Genomic DNA, 23,721 nt, shown 5'->3' with positions numbered 1-23,721 from the left:
GACTTGAATGTTGTTTGACAATGAACTTCAAAGTATTTGTCCAGCCTATTTATTACAGACTGAAAAAATGTGATAATCTTTTGATTCTTCAAAGTGGGTGAGCCTCAGTTTCCAAAGAATGTTCGGCTTGATATCTTTTTCTGATACTACTGTCTAGTTTCTATATAGATATTTGGCATGGTATTTGATGTTTGCACATGGGATTGGTGTAAATACAAGCCCATTCTTTTGGATGGGTAACGTGGTAATTTTCATTGGTCCAACCTTTCAATGTGGGCACAATGTGACAGAGTTAAGTTATTCCTGTCTATTTGGCACAGCCTAGAATCATAAGACATGTCAATAGGTTGGTACACTGGTATCACATGATGATTACTTCATGCATCCTTTGGTTTGGAATACATTATACTCTTGTTCGTCCATTATGCTTGAGAGGGAGCACTAGAACATTTATCGATTAATTTGTTGCTTGAAGATACAGATGTTTGTTGAATTACACATGGCAAAAAACATTTGCTTGTCCACCTAACTCAGTGCGAGAGGTAAGAGTGGACTTGATACTGAACAAGCAAGCACACTCCTCCCTTAGATTACAGCAGTTGGGTTACTTTTGTTATTCGATCACTGTAAGTTAAAACCTGTAAGGTCCTGATGAAGACTCGGCAAAAAAGTGTTGATGTAGGGTGTCGATGAAACGTTGACGCATACATTTTGACTTTAGCAGATGTTTACTATGTCCATTGCACTTGTATGCCAATTCTCAGTCTTATGTTATCAGAAGTATTGGGCATTTATGTCAACATTGTTTGCTTTTATATACTATTGCGCACGTCTTTTCACTAATTACACAAATCACCTTCAGTGCTCCATTGTTTGGAGCACCTATTTGTGATACTGCTGTTGTTGGGGTGTGTGTGTGTGTGTTCACTGAAAAAAAGCAAAGGTTAAAGTCACATTATAGTTAGGTGAATATACCAGTGAGAATAATAATGTTTGAAACTGAAAAAACACAGAGCTAACTATAATCTGCGCCCCTGCCAGTCACTGTTTGTGACCTCATATATTACTCATGACGTGCTTGATGACACCTCCCTGGGGCTATGCCACATTGGAGGGAGGCCACGCGGCCCCCTTGAGGAGCCACAAGTGGCCCTGGGGGCCCCCAGACCTGGCTCCTGCTATGTCCTGGGGTGCCCACCCCGGGACATAGTTGTTTGCTGTGGCCAAGTCACAGCAAACACTTTGGTTTTTGACAGTGGGACCTGTCAAACAGGTCCTGCTGTCAAAAACCGAAACTCTCATCTCTGTCCCCTGCATTCATGCAGGGGACAGAGTTGAAATGCTGGTGGGGGCGTGAGTTATAGTTACCTTAGGGCACGAGTTATAGTTACTCGACGTAACAAACTATAACTGGTGAATTTCAAATTTGTACATTTAAAATGTGAGCCTAACTATAACGTTCCTGTAACCTTTGGGTTTTTTTTGTAAGTCAGAAGATCGCCATACTCGTAATGAGGGCCTATGTCTCTACCAGATAAATAGTTACTGAAGCTAAGTAACTTGTTCATCTGATAAAGACTTCTAGTTGCAGATTTCTTATCTTAGAATAGATACCCAAGCAATGCCATCCTCAGTGGTGGGCTGCAAACCAAGATCATACTAGAAAGTCTTGCAGGACCGAACAACCAAAAAAGCAGTCCCTGTGGACCTGACTGTCCAGGCAGTAATGCTTAGTAAACGGGTGCAGGGATGCCCACGTTGCTGTCTGGCAGATAGCCAGGAAAGGAACTCCGCAGGCTAACGCTGTGGAAGCAGCAGTTGCTCTGGTGAAATGAGTGCGCAAGCCCTCAGGGTGTTGCTTCTTTGCCAAAGCGTAGCACATTTTGATGCAAAGAAAAACCCATTGCGAGATGGTATGCTTTTGCACCGCCTTCCCTTTCTTCGCAACCACATATCCAACAGAGTTGATTGCCCACCCAGAAATCTTCAGTACGATTGAGGCAGAACGCCAACGACCTTTTTGGATTCAGGCAATGGAGTCTATCCTCTTCATGAGGGGGATGTGGAGGTGCATTAAAAAGTAGGCAAAGTGATGGACCGGCCTGCATGAAAAGGTGTAACTACTTTGGGAAGGAATGAGGCCCTAGTGCGTAACACCACTTTATCAGGGTGCACAGACAAAAATGGGGACTTTGAAGAAAGAGTCTGAAGCTCGCTCACTCTGTGAGCAGAGGTGATGGCGACAAGAAAAACAGTTCTGAAAGTAAGGAGCTGTAAGTGACAATTGTGCAACGGCTCGAAAGGAGCACACATCAAGTAAGTAAGGACAAAATTGAGGTCCCACTGAGGCATGATAAACGGAGTGGGAGGAAACAAGTGCGTGAGACCCTTAAGGAATCTACCAGCAATAGGAGACTTAAAAAGGGAAGGTTGATCAGACAATCTAAGAAAGGCAGAGATAGCCAATAAGTAACCTTTAAGGGTGCCCAAAGCAGAGCACTGCTGGGCCAAAGAAAGAATGAACAAAAGAACCTCAGATAAAGGGGCAGAGAGGGGATCAACAGACATGTTGGTACACCAGGCAACCAAATTTATGCCAACGACAGGCATATACCGTTTTGGTGGACGGACACCTGGTTGCCAAGATAACATCACAGACTTCGGGTGGAAGGTCAAAAGCTGTCAATTACTGCCGCTCAATCTCCACGCATGGAGACGAGGTTCGGGTGAAGAACCATCCCCTGCTGCTGCGACAGAAGATCCTCACAAAGGGGCAGACTAAGTGGAGGACCAGTGGCCATGCTCAGTAGCTCTGGATACCATACTCTCCATGCCCAGTCCGGAACCACCAAGATTACTTGGGCCCGGTCGTTCTTGATCTTCTTCAGACTCTGGACAGAAGTAATTGTGATGATATCAATTGTGTTTGACCAATGACTTTGTGTTTCACCACTGCGCATATTACTTGCTCAATGTTCACCAGTAGCACATTAAGGGGGTTATTACAACTTTGGAGGAGGTGTTAATCCATCCCAAAAGTGACGGTAAAGTGACAGATATACCACCAGCCGTATTACGAGTCCATTATATCCTATGGAACTCGTAATACGGCTGGTGGTATATCCGTCACATTTGGGACGGATTAACACCTCCTCCAAAGTTGTAATAACCCCCTATATGTGTTGTTCAGTTTAGCTGCCTATTGGCTTTAACATGGAGTTAGCCATTACATTCTGTATTCAGGTCAGCTGCCTATTGGCTGTAACATGGCGTTAGCCATTATATTCTGTATTCAGTTTAGCTGCCTATTGGCTTTGACATGGCATTAGCCATTACATTCTGTATTCAGTTTAGCTGCCTATTGGCTTTGACATGACATTAGACATTACATTTGATATTTAGGTTAGCTGCCTATTGGCTTTAATGTGGGGTTAGACATTGCAGTTGAGACACTGCAGATGAGCTGTGTTTTTCCAAGCTGTGTTTTTCCACATGATAGACCAAGCTGTGTTTTTCACACCAGACTATAGCTGATAAGAGAGAGTACATTTGGTGTTTTCCTTTCTGCTCAGCTTTGGGAAGAGGAGTGGTCTAGGAGATCTGGCCAGTCTCCAAAGGCTTGCTTAGTTTTCCCGAGTCTGAGAGGAGGGGGCATGTTTTTGGAACAATGGCTTTGGGAAACAGCAGAGTTAGTTAGATTGAATCTGCTTGACTTCAGACAGGAACGGAGACGTCAGTTGCCTGTCTCCCGTTTGGGTAGAAAATCTCTTTCTCGCAGTTGACCAGAGTCATCAACTTGCAGACCCCAGAAAGATGAAGCTGAATATAGGCCCTACAGTGATGAATTTAGACTTTTATGCTTTGCTTTGAAGTTATGCTATAATATAATCACATGTATTTGCTGTGTACATTGCATCTGAGAAGTACTTTGATATATTTTGCTTTCATTGCTGCGACTACTTTTGAATGTGTGCTTCCAATCTACTAATTTTGTCTCTCAGGAACCTCGTGGTGTAATAATAATAACAATAAATGTCTTCTTTAAACTCAGAAGTGCATTCCAGAGAGGTTCTGTAAGCTTGGTTATGAGATAAGAGCAGGAAAGTAGAACAGTAATATAGGTGGAAAGGAGGCCGGAGTTCCACTCAAGATGAGAGGCGTCGCTGAGCGAGTGCCGCCTTGGAAACTCCAACACGCAAAACAGCTGACATTGTGCATTCTCTATGGAGGCGAACAGATGTTCTCCCCACTGCTGAAAGAGACCTGAGATGAACTCAGTCGTCGGCTATGCATAGACGACGGAGTTCATCTGCTCTGGCATTGAGAGAGCCCACTATATGTTGAATCACCAGGGAAATGCCCTGATGTGCCAGCCATGTCCAGAGGCAGTTGCAGTTCCACATGGTGGTAGTGTTGTCCGTGAACATCTGCACCACTTTCCCTTTGAGAGAGAGATGGAATGCTTTCAATGCAAGCCTGATCGCCCAGTGCTCCAAAAGACTGATGTGGAGTCCAGACTCCACCGGAGATCAGAGACCTCTGATCTCCGCCTCTCCCTTGTGGCCACCCCATCCCAGGAGTGACGTGTCTGTCAACACTGATAGATCTGGTTAGGGAAGGAGAGGGATCTGCTGCTGACCCAATCCTGATTCAAAAGCCACCACTGCAGGTCTTTCGCAGTCCCCTCTGAGATCTGGATCATGTCGGAGAGATTTCCCTGATGCTGCTCCCACTGGAACTTCAAGTCCTACTGCAAAGCCTGGTTATGCCATCTGGCATGTGTCACTAGCAGGGTGCAGGAGGCCATGAGGCCCAGCAGCCTCAGAGTCATTCTCACCAAAACCCAGGATAGAGGCTTAAAGAACGGAATCATAGTCTGAATATCCTGGACTCGCTTTTCAGGAGGATAGGCCGGAAACTGCACTGTGTCCAGAACTGCTCTGATGAAAGGAAGCGTCTGAAAGGGAGTCAGGTGTGACTTCAGTACATTCATAGTGAACCCCAGCATGTGCAGGAGGTTCGCCGTAGTCTGAAGGTGGGAGATGACTTTCTGGGGCGTGTCTGCCTTCAACAGCCAGTCGTCGAGGTAGGGGAAGACTGAAACCCCCAACATGCGCAGATGAGCTGCAACCACCGCCATCATTTTTGTGAAAACCGAGGGGTTCTGGTAAGGCCAGAGGGAAGCACGGTAAACTGAAAGTGTTCTGACCTACCACGAATTGTAGGTAACATCTGTGGGCAGGCAAGATGGGGATATGAAAAATAAACGTCCTGCAAGTCCAATGCTACCATCCAGTCTCCTGGGTCCAAGACAGACAGGACCTGAGCCAGGGTGAGCAACTTATCCGTTTTGAGGAAGAGATTGAGGGCCCGAAGGTCTAGGATAGGACGCAAGCCCTAGTTCTTTTTGGGTACCAGAAAGTAGCAGGAATAACAACCACAACATATTTCTGACGCAGGGACCCTCTCTATGGCTCTCTTGGCCAAGAGGGCCACGAGTTCCTCACGGAGAAGTGTCAGATGATCCTCCGATAGGCAGCCGTAAGATGGAGGCATGGCCGCAGGGGCAGTCTCGAAGGGGAGGGAGTAGCCCCTTCGGACTATCTGCAAAATCCACCTGTCCGTAGTGATGGATTCCCGGTGAGGCAGGTGATGCCAAATCCTGCCGCCAACTGGTCTGGAATGGGGGGACGGACTAGAAATGCCTGGAGGCTACAGCAGGGGTGGGGGTGGACTGGGTAGACCTCTGGTTCCCTTTCTTACGAGCCCATGGGATTCCGCGTCCCAGGCCATGAAGTGGCTGAACAGCCTGGGCAGCACGGTGGCTGAGAAAGGGATGCGATAGGTAGCCCCTTCCATGGCCACAAAAGAGGTGAGAGGTGGACTATTGGCGATGAGAGGCAGTCGAAAGGACGAGGGACCGAGCCGTAGCATGGGAGTCCTTGAACCTCTCAAGTGCTGAATCTGCTATGTCTCCAAAGATACGGGTGCCATCAAAGGGCATGTCCATAATGGTCTGTTGGATATCCCCTGAGAAATGAGATGCCCTCAACCAGGCGTGGTGCCTCAAGGCCACCGCTGATGCAACCGATCTACCCAGAGAGTCAGCTGTGTCCAGCCCACATCGAATAGTGAACTTCGCAGCATCTCTCCCATCAGCAACTTCTTGGGAGATGATAGTCTGGGCCTCTGGCGGTATCTGCAGCAAGACGTGAGCAACTGTATTCCACAGGGAGTGAGTATAACGGCCCAAAAGACATGCAGTGTTTACTGACAGCAAAGCCAGACTGGAGGAAGAAAACATCTTGTTCCCAAGTTGGTCCAGTCTCTTTGATTCCCAATCCGGAGAAGCAGAAAAGAATGCCCCAGATGATGAGGGTACGTGGATAACAAGGCTCCTAGGTGTGGGGTGGTGGGACAGGAATTTAAGATCGTTCGAGGTGGAACGATAGCAGTGAGCGATCGTTCTGTTCACAGAAGCCCCTGTGCTGGGTCTGCACCAAGTACCCAGAAGGACATCAGTGAGGGCTTCCTTGTAAGGAAGGAGAGGCTCAGATGTGGAAGCCCCTGGTTGAAGATCCTCCATCAGGAGATTAGACCTGACTTCAACGGAAGGCAGGTTGAGGCCAAGGACCTCAGCCACCCTACTGACAACCACAGAATAAGTTGCTCCCCTCACTGTAGCCATGGTAGGAGGAGAAAGCATGTCAGCGTCTGGAGAAGTATCCAGATTACTGGCCTCACCCAATTCCTGTGCCCAGTCCATATTAGGGACGTCCTGGTATTCATAAAGGTTCAGGGACCCCTCCAATCCTTCCTCATATTCATACCCATAAGAATAAGGGTCTGAATCCAACCTGAGGTGAATAGACCCCATTGAAGAAGAGGGCGGCGACAGCCAATGCTGCCCGACTCCGAGTCATCGGGGATTAGGATCAGGTCAACATCGATCATGGGCACAATTGACGTCGGGAGCGTCGACGGTCGAACCAGCACCGGGGAAGGTCTGAAAGGTGTGACCGGTGTCGGTATGGATCTGGTAGCGGGTCCAGAGGGGACTTCGGTGGCCGGGGCCAGAGCTGCCAATGCGGGACCCGAAGAGACCCCACCCAAACCCCGACGGCCAGAAGGGGGGTCGGACTGCCCAAAAGTGAGACGCATGGCCTGACAGAATTCTTTCAATTGGCCAGGGGTTGCTCCGGCTCCTGGAAAGTCGAGGAGGCATGGAGCAGACCCAGAAGTAGACTCTGAGGACGGAGGCCTAGAGTGTCGAGGCTCCTCCTGCGTCACATCAGCCGAGTGACGGGGTGAAGTCGAAGGATGCCTAGTCTTCTCGACTTCTTTTTTCTTCTTACCTGAGTGACCCAAAGACTTTGAGGACGGCAAGTGGTGGTGACTCTGCGAGCGGTCTTGAGACCTTCCTCCCGAGCGAGACCAGGATCGATGCAAAGTTGAGCGCCGGGCCGCCATAAGTTTGAGGGAGCACTCCATCAAGGCCTTCGGGTGTATGGCCTGGCACTCGGAGCATGACTTTGGATCGTGGTCACACTCCAGGCACCACAAACAGACCCAGTGCAAATCCGTCACCGACATCATGCAGTGGCAGGCCTCGCAAGGCTTGAAACCATTCTCAACGCACCAAAAATGTCAATAAAAAAATTCGACAAAAGTGTCAAAGTCAGTTAAAAATTGACCAGGGTAGCTCTCTCCAGATCAGCACGTGGTGCGGAAAGAAAAGAACTGACATCACCGTACAGCAGCAGCATCTATATATGACTCCCGACGTCATCACAGTGACCACAACGCCAACGACGCTTGCGGAGTCGGACAACGCCACCCAACGACGTGCCAGGGTACTGCTATTAACATGTCAAGTACATTGAATTCCTATTCTTCTCAGGGCTGTAACCCCTATATAGACTTATTGATCACACTTATATTCACACTCCCAGTCTGTCATGTGGATAAACCTCCTTATTCCAACACTGAAACATATTCCATATGTCGTTTCCCTTATTTCATAGTTTGTAAATCCATCCCCATATCAATAAAAAAAGCTCTTTAAATGGTCCTCAATTACCCCGATTTAACATTTTTATCATGCTAATTTGACGTAAGTGTCATCCACATTGACAAAATCACATCTGTAACATTACATCTATATTGAAGAGAACCACTTCATTAGGGCTGTTAGAGAGTACTAATCCTAGGGCCTGTGATTGTCCGCTATTCGCATGGAGTAAGTTGTTCAACTTGTTGGCTTCCTATATATGCTGGTGCATACCTACTCACCCTCTATATAGACCAATATATCCATTTTAGATGCACTGATTTCATAAGTGAATCTTAGTTTCTGAGGGTTTCTGTCCGATGACTTAATAGTCTGTTAATTGCTGATCATTTCCATGCAAGATAAGAAATAAATCATCTATGAAGTGCACCGTAGCACTATTTTATTTAGGTGGTCTCTGTTGTCATCAGTCTACATTATCTCAGCCTCCCAATGGACCATCATCAAATTTGCGTATCTCGGTGAGAATGAAGAACCCATAGCTGTTCCATAAACTTGCAGACTATTTGTTATTGAACAGAAACGTGTTTAGGTTAAACAAAACTATAACATTTCTAGCAACATCTCATTGCATTCAAGGAGACTGGTTGACTGTGATCTAAGATAATGTTGACAGGCCTTTAATCCATCTGCACATTCTATTAAGGGATTTTACAGGGATACAACATCAACTGTTCCCATCAAGTAGTCTTGCTTCCAAGGGATGCCATTAATGCAATTCAAAAAACCCACTGAATCCCTAATATATGAAGGCAACGATGGTACATATGGAAATTGAAAAATATCTAGAAAACTAGATGTATTTTCTAATAGAGATCCAAAGGCACTCACTATTGACGTCCCAGGTAGATTATTCCTATTCTTGTGTACTTTAGGCAAAAAGTAAACGGTGGACATCACCGGATGAATGTTCTTCAAGTATGCAAGCTCTTGATCATAAAGGCGACCTCTGTCAAGCCATCCCCTCAATTTCTGATGATAGCTTCTGGCCTCTTCAAATGTTGGATCGATATCTAGTAGTTTGTTATTTTCTTTATCTCCAATTTCCCTCATTGCCTCCTTTATGCATTCCTCACAATCCATAATAATGATACTACCTCCTTTGTCAGATGGGCTTGATTATTATTCTATCATGCTGAAGTTCTTTCAAAGCCTTCCAGTTCTCCTGAGTCATGTTCACTCTGTGAGCATATCCCTGTCCTCCTAATCCCTTTTTCCTATAGTTCTTGTTTAATTCTTCTGTCATTTTTTTTGGGAATATATCAATTTTGTTCCCTGTTGGTAACTGAGGACAAAATGTGGATTTAGGTGTACGTCCACTATTCAGAGTTGCATCTGTCGATATGCCCATCCGTTCACAAAATTCTTTATCTGAGAGAGTGCTTGTTGCCAGTGTTTCTCTTTCCTTGCTTGATTCCTTTTCCAAACTGAACAAATCCCTCGAGTTACTTATTTCACTTATCTGTATAGATGAGGTCGTAGAAAAATCTGACTTGTTATATCCCATCTGTTTAAAATCATTTTTCTGCGCATAATATTTCTTCAGTTTCAACTTACAACAAAATTTGTACAGGTTAATTTGCTAATGGTACAAATGTAAGGTCCTTCTTTAATAGATTCAAATTATGCTCTTCCAGTTGTTTGAAGGATAGACTGATAACCAGACTTTCATCTTGCATTCCTAGTTCTTTTTGTTGTCCTTCTGCTTCTTCCTCTTTGACCTTCTGGTACATTTATGTTTGTCGCAGCTTTGCGGAACTCTCCTGTGCCTCCTCCCCTTGTCTGGATCTGGAGCAGGCAAATTTCCTTGGGGAAATCTAATCTTGATGCTCTCACTAAGAGGTTCTTGTCCCCCGAACTTGCACCTGAGGTGTCCATGCTTGAAAATGTTGCTTCTCTATCCAAGTCTTTATCCATTGTACGTCTTTTATGTAAGGTGTCATACTTCTTTGCAAATGTATAGACTCTTCTAGTCTCCTAATTCACTTTATCATGAGTAGATTTCTTAGATTTCTTAGCCTGTACTTCACTCTCATGCTTTTCAACCCTTGATTCTATTTCACTAAGGGTCTTTGCGATTTCTTCCTTACATTTCAGAGGTTCTAAAGCTGTCTCAATCTCTTTGATCTGTTTCGCTATCTGTTGCAAATGACATTCAGCCTGAATAATTAATGTTTGCATAAGTTTTACTGAACATTCTACAGTGTAATTTTGCCATTGTTTAAGTAACTCACTATCCATGTTACTCGATGTGGCTGACACAAAAATTCTTAAGCCATGGGGGATTCGTTTCACTTCTATGCATTTCTTTAATGTGGCCATCTCCCACCATTTATTGACTTCCTTAATCAGTGCTGGTTCTAGTTCTTTCAATAAACTGCTCGGATTGCTCTCCTCTTTACAGGTATCAGTTCTGGCATTCAAAAGAACGTTACTTCATTCCACAAACAATGTTTTAAAAACATCCTCCCTTTCGGTAAACCTGTCATCATATTTGTATAGTTCCTTATTTACTGATAGAGTGAATATCTCCCGCACTTCTTACAATATTTGTTTCTGCTATCCTGGGCCCTGGGGACTATACAGATAGTACCTACGGGTGGCCACCAGTAGGTAGTTCTAGTTAGGACCATGTTACTATAGAAAGAGTGTCTTTTCACGTGCCTAAATCTTTAGCGCCGTTTGACGAATCTTCACAACATTTTCCAGAAAAAGTGTTACAGAGAATCTTGTTGTACATGGGAAGTTTTAAGGGTGATTTGTCAAGCAGGGGCCGAGAAAAAAAAGAAAAGGGGGGGGGAAACAAAAGTGTGTTTTTCATTATAATTCTCAGAGGGATTTTGAAAATGACTATATCCAGAACTGCTGGACGTAATTACACCACATTTGGCAGAAGGGTAGCTTATGTTCCAGAAAGAAGCCTTTTTGTTGTAAGGTGTAAATCTGTTCAGTGAATTTTGAGATATTAAAAGAAAACTATACATCTTGAGGGTTGAAGGCTTCACAACTACTCCCGATCTTGTGCAGAGCTCTGATTGGCTGCCAACACTTCAACCAGGAAGGGTTGGCAGCCATTTAGAGACTCTGCTTTAGCCAAGTCTCAACAAAATAAAAAACAAAATGAAGGGGTTAAGGTAGTGTTACCTTACCCCTCTACCCTTGGTGCAGGGGGGCCCCCAGCCTTAAAAGTATGTTTTAATTTTTTTTTTTTACAACTTATGGCGAAAATGGAAGCGGATCCACAAATTTTGCGTGATTAAAAAAGAAAAACAGCACAGTCTCCCATGCTTGTTTTTATATTTCCCCCCAGGTAGGCCAGGTTCGCGGTCTGCCACCTGGCCGGGGCATAAGTAAACTGGGGGGCACGTAGCCCCTGTGCCCATAAACCACCACCTCCCAGGGGCAAAACATTCATTTTTAATGGGGGAAGCACGTATGGCCTCCTCCACAGCCCCTGGGACCACCACCTTCCCGGGGCTAATATGCAATTAATGCAGGGGGCTCGCGTGCCCCCCCCCCCTCATCCCCAGGGACCGCCACCTCCCTTGGGCAATTCATTGAAAATAAGGGGGCACGCAGCCCCCGGCAGCCCCAGGGACCGGCAACTCCCTGGGGATGAAATGAAATAACTGTTGCAGTCCCCACCTCCCCGGGGCTAAATTGAAACATTGGAGGGGGCTGTGGAGCCAATAATGGCCATGGGGACTGACACCCCCCAGGACGGGCTCCTGCTATGTCCTGTGGTACCCACCCCTGGGACATAGCTGTTTGCTCTGACTTGGTGGGAGCATCGACAGCTCCTGACAAGTCAGCGCAAACACTCTGCTTCCAGCAGGTGAGAGCCGTCAAAGTGTTCTTGCCTGATGAAAGAGGTTTCATCTCTTTAGCTGCTCACAGAGATATGGTGTACTAGAGAAATTTCAGGGAGCTGACTGGGACCACAGGGGCCTTGAGGCGCCCCCTGCAGTCCCCATCGTGAACTCTGGGTGCACAGGGCACCCAGGTGACATGGCTGGGCCTCAGGGGATGGGGTCCCCAGGGGCTGAAATCGGCAAGGGGGAGGGAGGCTTGTGCACCTCAACTCCCCCACTGAATAGCGGTGGGCTTTGGGTCCCTGGGGGTCAAAATCGGCCAGGGGTGGGGGGCCACATGGCCCTCCCATCCCCATTGACTAGTAACGGGCCCCTAAGGTGAGGTCCACATGGGCAAAATTGGCCAGGGAGGGGGACCACATGGCCCATCTACCCAACTAAATAGTGGTAGGCCCAAGGGATGGGGTCCCCAGGGCTGAAATCAGCCCGGGGAGTGGAGCCGCACCCCCGCCACAGTACATGGTTCTCCCTTTAAATTGCTATGAGTATGCAAATGTGCAAATCACCTGGAACCGCCCCCTGCTTTGCCTCGCCCTGTCCGCCTTAGTAGTATGCAAAGGTCTTCCAGCATTTTACCAGGATGATGGACTGCTTCCCAAAGGGCCCCCAAGTGGGTTTCCTACCAGATGGTGTGTTCCTGATGCGAAGGAATAGGAGGACATCTCCACAAAACAAAGAAGCACTTACTTCATATAGATAAGAGGAAGGATCCTGGTTTGGTGGAGATTTACGTCTTTGTTAGCCTCTCTAAAGAAGCATTCATGTTATCACAAGATTTTAGAGAAACAGGCAACAGGAACAATCATGTTGCTAAAACCACCACAAGGTCACTGGTTACATTTCCTCATGGTCCATTACACAGATGTAGTGTAGAATACATACTGGACATTTACCCAAGGAGGCAGAAAGAACTCCACTTGGGTAGGTATTCTGTGCAAAGCTGTGAACTCTTGTTGGATAAACGGGCAGGTGAGGTTCCTTTGTGGCCAAGTCACTCACATACTTATTGACACCCCCACACAGACACTCACACACCCACTTACAAACGCACTCATACACTCACCCACAGACCCATTCAGAGGCTCACAGATCCACTCACAGACCCAAGCACCCACTAACAGACCCACTCAGAGACTCACCCCCATACTCAGAGACCCACTCTAACACTCATACACCCACTCATAGACCTACTCAGAGACTTGTGCACTCACTCACAGACCTACTCAGACATTCATGCACCTGCTCGGAGACCCACTCAGACTCTCACACATCCACTAACAGACCCACACAGACACTCCCACTCCCAGAGAGACTTTCTCACCCACTGTCACACCCAGCCACCCTCTCATACCTACTCTCATAACCACACTCACACCCACACCCAGAGACAACCTCTCACACCTTTTCTCACACCCAGAGAGGGGCTCTGCGGCCAACTCCCACCGTGGACGGCCAAAGGCCATGCGCATCGTGTGGTTGAGTGGTTATTGGGGTTGGCTGAAATGTTATTTCAAGTAATTATAACTTGCGCCCTACGGTAACTATAGCTTGTGCCTTAGCCATGCACTGCTATATACCCCAGATATTACAACACTCATGACAAATTTTATTACATCATTAAAAATGTAAATGAAACGATTAGTATTCAAAATATTGAAGAAAAAACTGCATGGTGGGGACGCGAGTTATAGTTATCTTGGGGTGCAGATTATAGTTACTTGAAATAACAAACTACAACTGCTAAATTTCTATGGTTTTGTACGAGTAAATTCAGAACCTAACTATAACATCCCTGTAACCTTTGGTTTTTTAAGTGAATTTCTAAGTTTTTTTAATTATATTTCTTAACTATAATGTCCCTGTAATCTGTGTTTTATTAGTGACTATATATATATATATTTAGAGATAGCTATATAGCAATTAAGTAACTGTTTTCAAAATTGCTAATCAGATTGTACTCTACTGAGCATAGGAAGCACAGGCTGTGAGCTTCCTCCGAGGGAACCATTGTTGATAGTGTAAAGTATGTACCAAGGTTCTTAGGAATACTGGGTGGCACTGTATTTAGTTTGAAATGTAGTAATTAAGTACACTGTTGTGCCTGTAAAATTAATTTCACAGCACAGAATTCCAGAAAGTAGAAATTACTTTTCTAAAATATGCATTTTCTTCAATGTGATAAAACTATATTGATATAAAGAAAAATAAATACATAAGGAATAATGGAATGTCAGAATGAAAAAATGGGAGTCTAATATACTTTTTTCTTATTACAGTGATAAGTGTCTCTTATAGACTTTCGTGGCTGAAAGTGAGGTGGCCAACACCTAAGCAATGGCCTAGGTGCAAGAAGTTACAAAAATAAGTTATCTTTTTCACAAAGGTGAACCACCCTGAAGGTTGGTGACTTGGACATTGGGCTTGAATGAAAAAAGGGAGCACAAGAAGATAAAAAATTGAGCAAGGAGGAGAACTTGATCCTGCTATTATACACAACACAACCTTGTATAGAAATTCAATTACAACCATTGCTTGAAAGAAAAACTGTATTTCTTCTAAACTAAAATTACACCAGCAAAGTACACAGTTTCTATATTTTTGTATTTTCATAGGCATTCTACAAAAAGTCGTTTATTTACAAATTACCATATTTAAATAGGATAACTAATTAAGACCAAGGACATAAAACCCAATTTTAGGACCGACAATATCTACGATATGCTAACATTTCTATAAATCAGTTTTAATGTACTTATCTTGTCACTGATGCAAAATGCATGATCTGCAAATTATTTATATGCTATGTGATATTTTATAACTGAACGACTAATGAGCTGTAACGCTCTTACTGAAAAGAAAACACTGTATAAATTAAACATTTGCAGACTATTTTCTGCTTATCTTATCAATATTCATTTAGATGTGGAAGGGGGTTACTTGCAGAAAAAAACAATAACCAAATACGTTTGTAAAATAGCTCATTCTGCACTTATTAACTAAATAAGAAGCATCATACACAGATCTCCTTGAACAATAGTTTGTTAATATCCTAGTCCAATAGCATTCTCATGAAGATTTAACTCTCCTGTTAAAGCATAACTGTTTTGGACCTGGAAGAGTATTCCACTATCAAAAGTGAAGAATGTCTAAGTCAGGTCACCTGAACTGCAACATCTAATGCTAACGGTCATGGTGATTCGAATGGTTTCTGCTTGACTTTCAACTGAAGGCTGGGAGTCATTTTGGGTACCTTGCCTAGCTTTTCACAGATTCCAAAACTGATATTATACCCCAACCTTTGCCACACATTTTAAACTTGATTGGTGGCTACATATTTAACATGGAACTTACAAATGCTATTGGGACTTAACAGGTAAGGATTATTGGTGTAAGCAGATGTCACGTTCAGATGGGCCAGACATACAAACGCAAACTATTTAAACAAGCTCAATGTATTTTTCTAGTATGCAGATCAATCTTATGCGGATATGCGGGAAAGCTGAACTTAAAAGGGCCCTTCTCGACCTACCCAATACATACCTGATGTAAGAAATACAACCTACCCTAATGTGAGAAGCCTAAATCGAGATTATTTGGCACATCGGCTCTAGGGTAGTGTGACTGGTGCCACTGCAACAGTGGGCTGACTTTGGGTGAGAGCACTGTGTTTGCAAGCTTTTTATGGTTTTAAAAGCACTTGTTCAGGTGCAGCACCTCCGCTAGGGTGGAGAAGCGTTGCCCCTCCCCCCAACCAGCAGCAGCTGCTGCAAACCTTTTACTAAAAAAGGATTAAAAAAATATGTTTATTATTGTTTTTTAGTAAAAGGGGTGTGGCCACGGCCTGTGACGTTCAGAGAGGGGGAGTGCACAGCACTCACTCTCTGAGCGCATGTGTGTTTGGCCGGCCGTCTCAAGCCGCCAAACACACATGCGTAGTAGGATCTCTCCAGCCCAGCAACACAGTTGCCGGGCTGGAGAGAGCATCCACAGGCTCCCAGTGTGCCTGGGAGCGTCCTGACTGGGCGCTGCCAGCCAATCCTGATGATGCTAAGGATTGGCCACAGGGCAGGCTGGGAGCCTGTGCCTGCAGCCTGCCTGCATAAGAGGAGCAGTGCGGTGGCGACAATGAAGTTTTTTTTTTTTATGTATTTAATTTCACCCCGTCCGCGTGCGCCACCCCGCCCCCTATTAGCACCGCAAGCTTCTCCTGCACTTGCTGCTGTGCGCCTGGTCTCCAGCAGTTTTCAGGCAATAAAAATGTCAAGATAACTCCGGTGGTTAACATTCTTCCTAGAGAGATCCGAGTTTTGTCTAGTGGAGGTTTAGACTCATCATGAGATAGCGGTAGCACAGAGGGTTAATATGCCTGCTGCAAAGAACGTCTCAGTGCAGATTTCAAAGTGCATATAATGTGAACAGGTCAGTTGGTTACTGCTTTTCTCAGATCGATCCTTTTGTTGCTTGCAGTTCATAAGTTAAAATCATAATATAGAACAATGAGCAATTAACTGTCATCAAAGAGTTGCATGCAAACTGCAAAGTATAGATTAGAGCATTACGATTTTCCTTTCTAGCGAACACTCCAGCTACAGTGGTGCCCTCTAGTGATTACTCTTTGTGTGCTAAGGAATGTGATTCAATATTCAATAAAAAAACTAATTCTGGTGCTGAATTTGAAACTACTTAAGTGGTTACGAGACATGTACTCTTTAATGTGGGTTTAAGCTTTTGTTTTATTATCAACCCATTTGTAACCAAACTGGCGTGGGTATTCTTATCAATCTAAATAACAATTTTTCTCAGCTCTCTATATGGTTGTCCATTGTGTTCTTTATGGCCAGCGAGGAAGAAAAATCATTCAACTGCTCTTCATGTTACCAAAAGAAACAGGCCAATTTCTATTTGGTTTGCCTATGTAGAGTTCTAACTAATCAGATTTTGCAGGAATCTAACCTTTGTCAATAGAAGTTGGCTATTTTAGTTTACCGTACCCTTCTTCCCTTAGTATGCGCCAGGTGGATTACATTGCAAAACCTCTTTCAGTGAGTGTGTATCAGTGGACTCACTGGCAGACTGAAAGTATCTTAACAGTTTTGATCTATGTTTTATGTGCTATTAGGAGCTCTGGCACAAAGAACTGAACTCTAAAAATCACTAATATCTCATTCCTACAAGAGAAACCAGGGCCACTTTAATATAGGTAGTAAGCTGTTGGGACCAGAGGTACATATAACTTAAAGACCGTCTCTTAATAACATGGTAAATGCTGTAACCAGCACTCATTGTTCACAGCACCAACATTTAGGAATCTGCAATAAAATTAATCACACATTAACAAATATTAAGTCCCCTCTTCAGTTCAAGTGCTACATTGAAGAGGTTGTGGAGTGTAACGGCCAGAGCTGCTGTCTTTGGAGTTGGGGAACCAAGTTCGAGCCTCTGAGAGGTCTCAATATCATGTGATTCTGGGCAAATCACTTAATCTCCCCGTGCCTACCAAAAAAATTAATATGTCCTTGTGTAACGTAACTGGTGCTCATGTAAAGCGTTTCAATACCTTTTGGTCGAGTTTGTGCTATATAAAACTGCAAAACAAGACTTACCTCTAAATGCTTTAATTTCAAAGTTTTATGCATTTCTCTAAAACGACTGTACCGCCTGAATACTGTCCACGTTTCTTCTAGTACTGTTATCTATGAATGAAAAGAAACATAACAAAAATATATTGTCAGTAATTAGAAAAAAAAACATTCATGATGTGTTTCATTACACAAACTCAATAAAGTTACAACAAACATCCTCAACCTCATCCCAGGATGCTCTTCAGTTTCCTTTTCTCCTTGCCCAACGGGCAAATTATCCCTCCCTCTGCACCACTCAAACTACATCATTGATCTGTCACCCACAATCAGAGCACCCAAAGCAATATAGCTACACAAGACTCCACCCACATCAACCCACTCATCCTTTAACAGCACCACACACACTTTGCTCAGTCCTCCCACACAATTATTATAGCTCCTCTAGCATAACGTACAACACACCCATCACATAACACGTAGCACATATTCATCTCTGGCAATAGACTTCCCATGCCCACCCTTTCCTCCACTGCGCATCCCCAGTCATTAGGCAAGCATAAATCCACAAACATTGTCATTTCAACACCATACCCATCACTTCACCTCTGCCTATTGATAAATCTTCAGACATCACATAAACTACCTTGCTGATTCCTCAGTCACTATTACCCCAGGCCACGCAATTCCACCACATTATTAATCAACACAAACAACAACCCTTAGTCTCTCTTCTAAACATATACCTCAAATACAATACTAATCTTCCTTGCCCATCACATTAGACCAAATTGCATTAGGACATCCACTACACTAACCTCCAGACAAACCCCAGCAAGCACTCTCCACCAAGTTCAATCATTTCTAGCCCATCACGGTACATGACTCATAAATTATAGGAGACAGGGCTTCCCATCTGAAAAGCAATGCAAGGTTGCTGCCCGACCACTGCATAGATGATCAGAAACTCCTACTCATAAACCACATAGCACTTCTCTTGACCAAATAATGTCACTCACATAATCAGGGTCTCAAACATTCAAAAAAGCACCCCAAACATGCAAAATTGTCATGAGAAACTGTAGAAAAAAATCAGCAGCCACAATGTTTAATTTGAGCCAGTGGTTGCAAGGGGGACCCATTGGCACTCATGTTTGGGGACTAGCAGTTACTCTTTTTCATCCCACTTTCACCCAGGGCAACAGAGAGAAAACCACAAAGGGGAGAGATAGTTTGATAAGCACAAATAAAGAAAACAAGGATGTAAAACAAACTGAAAGAGTGAAGTGAAGATGCATGGAGTATCTCGTAGTGAATTAGAGGCATGAGGTGGAATTAGACTTGACATTGGCATTCGTTATATTTGGCAGCTCTGGACGTGGCCTTTTGAGCAAAACTTTGGGTCCCTGCACTTATTGTTTCACAAATTAAGCACTAAGAATACAGCACAGTTAAAATTTCCTAAGAAATAATCAAAATAAAAATAAATCATCTTTCCACATATGAAGCGCTCACTGTCTTGGTCAAGCTCTCTGGAACACAAATGATCCTCCACATCTACAGGCCAGCAGGCCCACATACAAAATTCACAGAGTGCATGGTTGACACAACGGAACAAGCATTGGCATAGCCCAGTGGTTCCCAACCTTTTGACTTCTGTGGACCTCTGCTTTGTCATTATTGGATCCCAGGGACCTCCATGGAATTATTATTGAAATTCGGGGAGCCCCACTCAGTCAGTACTCAAAGCTAGGGACCTAATCTGTTAATATTATTTAATTTTGTAAGCAGTCACGGACCCCCTGAGGAGGCTTCGTGGACCCCCAGGGGTCCCCAGACCACAGTTTGGGAAACACTGGCATAGCCAATAGGTCTCGCCTTTTGGATCTTATAAGTATCTAGCGATGCAGCACATGAAACCTTTATCAGAAATAAACTATGCTTGTGCCTTCTTTCATACACTTGGTATTAGACTGTAATGATGAAAATAGCATTTCGAAGAAACATGGTCATGTAAATATATATTCAGTCCCTAAAGGGCATAACCACATAAAAAAGAAGGGCAGAGAGCATTGCAGTGTAACTGTATATTGAGCCCCTACAGGGCATAGTGCATTTCAGATTTTCAAGCCTAGCAGGCCTGCTAAAATATTATTACAAAAAAGGCCCTTGGAACACAAACTACTCCTAGCTGGAAAACAAACACTCACGCCATTTGAGAGCTTAAAAAGATATTAAATGGTGGGAGAGGTTATGGTTTTGGGGTCCCTCTAAACCTAGCGTGGGGGCCCAGAAGGAGAGCTGGACAGAAAGGGAATGCCATCCTGGCACGCTGACACCGTTCCTTTTCACGACTTTCAACGCCAGGAGCGCAACGCCATGAAGAACACTGAGAATAGTGTGCCACAACTAGGACCCTGAAAGGGGTATCCCTGTCCCAAGGAATTGGTTCACACTGCGGGAAGGATGGGCTGGTTGGTAAGGTATCTGCAACGAGAATGTGTCTCTACCAGATAAATCGTTACCAAAGGTATGTAACTTGTTCATCTGATAGAGACTTCTAGTAGCAGATTCCTTACCTTAAAATAGATACCCAAAAAATGTCATCCTCGGTGGTGGGCTGCGAACCAAGATCATACTAGAAAGTCTTGTAGAATCGAACTACCAATGTAGCCGTCTCTGCAGACCTGACTGTCTAGGCAGTAGTGTTTTGTGAACATGTGGAGGAATGAACATGTTGCTGCCCGACAGATGTCCAGGACAGTAACTCCGCCTGTTACCACTGTGGTGGCAGCAGTCGCTCTGGTGGTGTGAGCACACAAACTCTCAAGTGTTGCTTCTTTGTCAAACACAGCACATTTTGATGCAGAGCACCACCCATCATGAGATGGTTTGCTTCTGCACCACCCTCCTTTTCCTCACACCCACATATCCTATAATGAGTAGGTCATCCACCCGGAAATCTTTAGTATGACTGATGTTCTTTTTTGATCCAGACGGTGTAGTCTCTCCTCTTTATGAGAAGGATGTAGGAGTGTGTAAAAAGTAGGCAAAGTGATGAACTGGCCTACATGAAGGGGCGTGAAAAACGTAGGAAGGAAGGAGGCCCTGGTAACCTGGTAAAAGCACCACTGTCAGGATGGACAGATGAAAATGGTGGCCTTGAATAAAGAGCCTGAAGCTGACTCACTCTACAAGCAGAAGTGATGGCAATCAGGAGAGCAGTTTTTAATGTGAGGAGCCACAAGGGACAATTATGCAGTGGCTCAAACTGAGCACAAATAAGGTATGTAATAACCAGGTTCAAATCCCAATGGGGCATAATAAACAGGGTGAAAACAAAAAGGTGAGTCTCTTAAGGAACCTCAGAACAATAGGAGACTTAAATAAGGAAGGTTGATCTGGTAATCTGATAAAGGCCGGGATGGCAGATAAGTAGCCTTTAAGGGTATCCAAGGCAGAGCCCTGTTAGACAAGAGACAGATGAAAAGAAGAACCTCAGAAAAAGGTGCAGAAAGAGGATCAGACTTATTGGTACACCATGCCACACATTTGTGCCAACAGCTGTGTATCGTTTTGGTGGAGGGACACCTGGCTGCCAAGATAAATTACAGACTTCAGGCGGAAAGTCAAAAGCTGTCAACTGCTGCCACTCAATCTCCATGCAAGAATGTGAAGACCGGACAGGTTCGGGTGGACAACCGTTCCCTGCTTCTGTGACTAAAGATCCTCCCGAAGGGGCAGTCTGAGTGAAGGATCCATGGTCATGCTCAAGAGCTCGGGATACCAGCCGTTCCGTGCCCAGTCCGGAGCCACAAGAATTACTTGGGCCCAGTCGCTCTTGATCTTCTTCAGAACTCTGGGCAGAAGTGGTATTGGCGGAAGGCCTAAAGGAGGCCTGAGCTCCCCTTGAGACAAAAAGCGTTGCTGAGCGAGTGCTGCCTTGGAAACTCCAACGTACAAAACAGCTGACATTGCGCGTACTCTGTGGAGGCGAACAGATCTAACCAAGGCTCTCCCCAGTGTTGAAAGAGGCCTTGTGCCACCTCCGAATTGAGATGCCATTCGTGATCGACCATGCATTAATGGCTGAGTTAGTCTGCTCTGGCATTCAGAGAGGCCACCAGATGTTGAACCACCAGGGTCATGCCCTGGTGTTCAAGTCATATCCAGAGGTGAAGAGCCTCTTGACAAAGGCTCCACGACCCCATTCAGTCCTGCTTGTTGCAGTACCACATGGCAGTGGTATTGTCCATGAACACCTGCCCCACCTTCCCTTCTAGAGAGGGAAGAAATGCTTTCAATGCATGCCTGATCGCCCAGAGCTCCAAAAGACTGATGTGGTGTCTGGACTCCACCAGAGACCAGACACCTATTATCTCCGTCTTTCCCATGTGGACGACCCATCCCAGAAATGAAGCATATGTCACGACTGCAAGATCTGGCTTGGAAAGGGAAAGTGATCTGCCGTTGACCCAATTACAATTTGAAAGCCACCACTGCAGCTCTTGCGCAGTTCCCTCTGAGATCTGGGCCATGTCAGAGAGGTTCCCCGTATGCAACGCCCATTGGAACTTCAGGTCCGAATGCAGAGCCCGCATATGCCACCTGGCATATGTCACCAGCAGGATGCAGGATGCCATGAGGCCCAGCAGCCTCAGAGTCATTCTCACTGAAATCCAGGATATAGGTTGAAACATCGGTATCAGAGCCTGAATATCTGGGACTCGCTTTTCAGGAGGATAAGCCTGAAACCGCACCGCATCCAGACAGCTCCGATGAAGTCTGAGGTGTCTGAGAAGGAGCCTGGTGTGACTTCTGCACGTTATAGTGAACCCAGCGAAGGTTTGCAGTAGTCTGAAGGTGGGAGACAACCGCCTGGGGTGTGCTCGCCTTCAACAGCCAGTCGTCAAGGTATGGGAAGACTGACAAATCTAATGTGCGCAGATGAGCTGTAACCAACACCATCAATTACGTGAATACCCAAGGGTCGCTGGTAGGGCCAAAGGGGAGCACAGTAAATTGAAAGTGCTCGTGACCTACCACAAATCACAAGTAGCATCTGTGGGCAGGCAATACAGAAATATGGAAGTAAGCGTCTTGCAAGTCCAACACTACCATCCAGTCTCCAGGGTCCAAGGCAGACAGGACCTGAGCCAGGATGAGCATTTCGAACTTCTCCTTCTTGAGGAAGAGATTGAGGGCCTGAACTTCTAGGATAGGGCGAAGGCCCTTGTCCTTGTTTCCTTGGACACCAGGAAGTAGCAGAAATAACAACCACAACCTACTTCCGGCGCAGGGACCCTCTTCTATGGCTCCCATGGCCAAGATATCCTCAACTACTTCAAAGAGAACTGCCAAATGATCCTCCGATGAACAGTTGTAAGACGGTGGCATGGTCAGAGTTGTAGTTTCGAAGGGGAGAGAGTAGACCCTTTGGACTATTTGCTGGACAGACATATCATGTTGTGCTTAACATTTTGATGGTGGTCCCATTGTCCTAGGCCCACCACAGGCTGAGTTATGTACAAAAATGTGTTGTAAAAGGTATGCCCACAAAGCATTAAGGGGTGAGTTTCAGAGTACAGTGAATATTGCAATATCAGCTCTCCCGCCATGCTGGGAGAGCCGCGTTGAGCGTTTTCCTTGTGTTTGTTTTATGTAAAGCCCTCCAATCTTCCGGTCAAGTTCGTGCTATAGAAAACTGGAAAAAAATAAACAAAAAAGAACCCCCCCCTCCAGTTTGCAACCTTTGTTGGGTGTCAGGCGCAGACTCCGCAAAGAAACAGCAAAATGCCAGAGGAAGAAACAACATATTGCTGCAGGTGTGAAACGGCGAGGCAAAAGAAAACAGTTGTGTGCTCACGCTAAAGGTATATGGCCGAACATGCAATACTCCATGTAACAGGGTCAGTCTCCAAGGTAGTAACTAAACAGCCTCAAGGTGGCACACACCTTAATAATTTACCTAACAAACCAAAGGAATTTTGAAGGACAGGCCAAGGGACGAATGAAAGTGACGGGTGTGTGATGGGCATGGTGAAAGCCCACAGAAGTAGATTACAGCATGTCTAGAGACAGCGTATGGATGGCGCTGTCTAGGCTCAACCTAAAAACTATGCCTTGGCAGTCTGGTGAATTCAAGCTTAGTACTAAAGAACTTTCAAACAAGATTTTCCATCGGTAAATCCACATCCTA

The 23,721-nt window shown here is 45.0% G+C and overlaps 1 protein-coding gene across 1 annotated transcript in view; it reads right to left on the bottom strand.

Annotated features, from left to right (window-relative positions):
• The window catches only part of KIF16B (kinesin family member 16B), a 1,953,564-nt gene that overhangs the window by 335,716 nt on the left and 1,594,127 nt on the right, over positions 1-23,721 (bottom strand). Inside the window, exon 24 of the mRNA XM_069234094.1 lies at positions 17,547-17,636. Coding sequence (XP_069090195.1) covers positions 17,547-17,636 — 90 coding nt within the window. The remainder of the gene's footprint in view (positions 1-17,546; positions 17,637-23,721) is intronic.

The sequence above is a fragment of the Pleurodeles waltl genome, chromosome 5 (genome assembly GCF_031143425.1).
Source record: "Pleurodeles waltl isolate 20211129_DDA chromosome 5, aPleWal1.hap1.20221129, whole genome shotgun sequence".
NCBI lineage: Eukaryota > Metazoa > Chordata > Amphibia > Caudata > Salamandridae > Pleurodeles > Pleurodeles waltl.
Note: the sequence above shows the minus strand (reverse complement) of the source record. Positions and strands in the feature narration are given on the sequence as shown.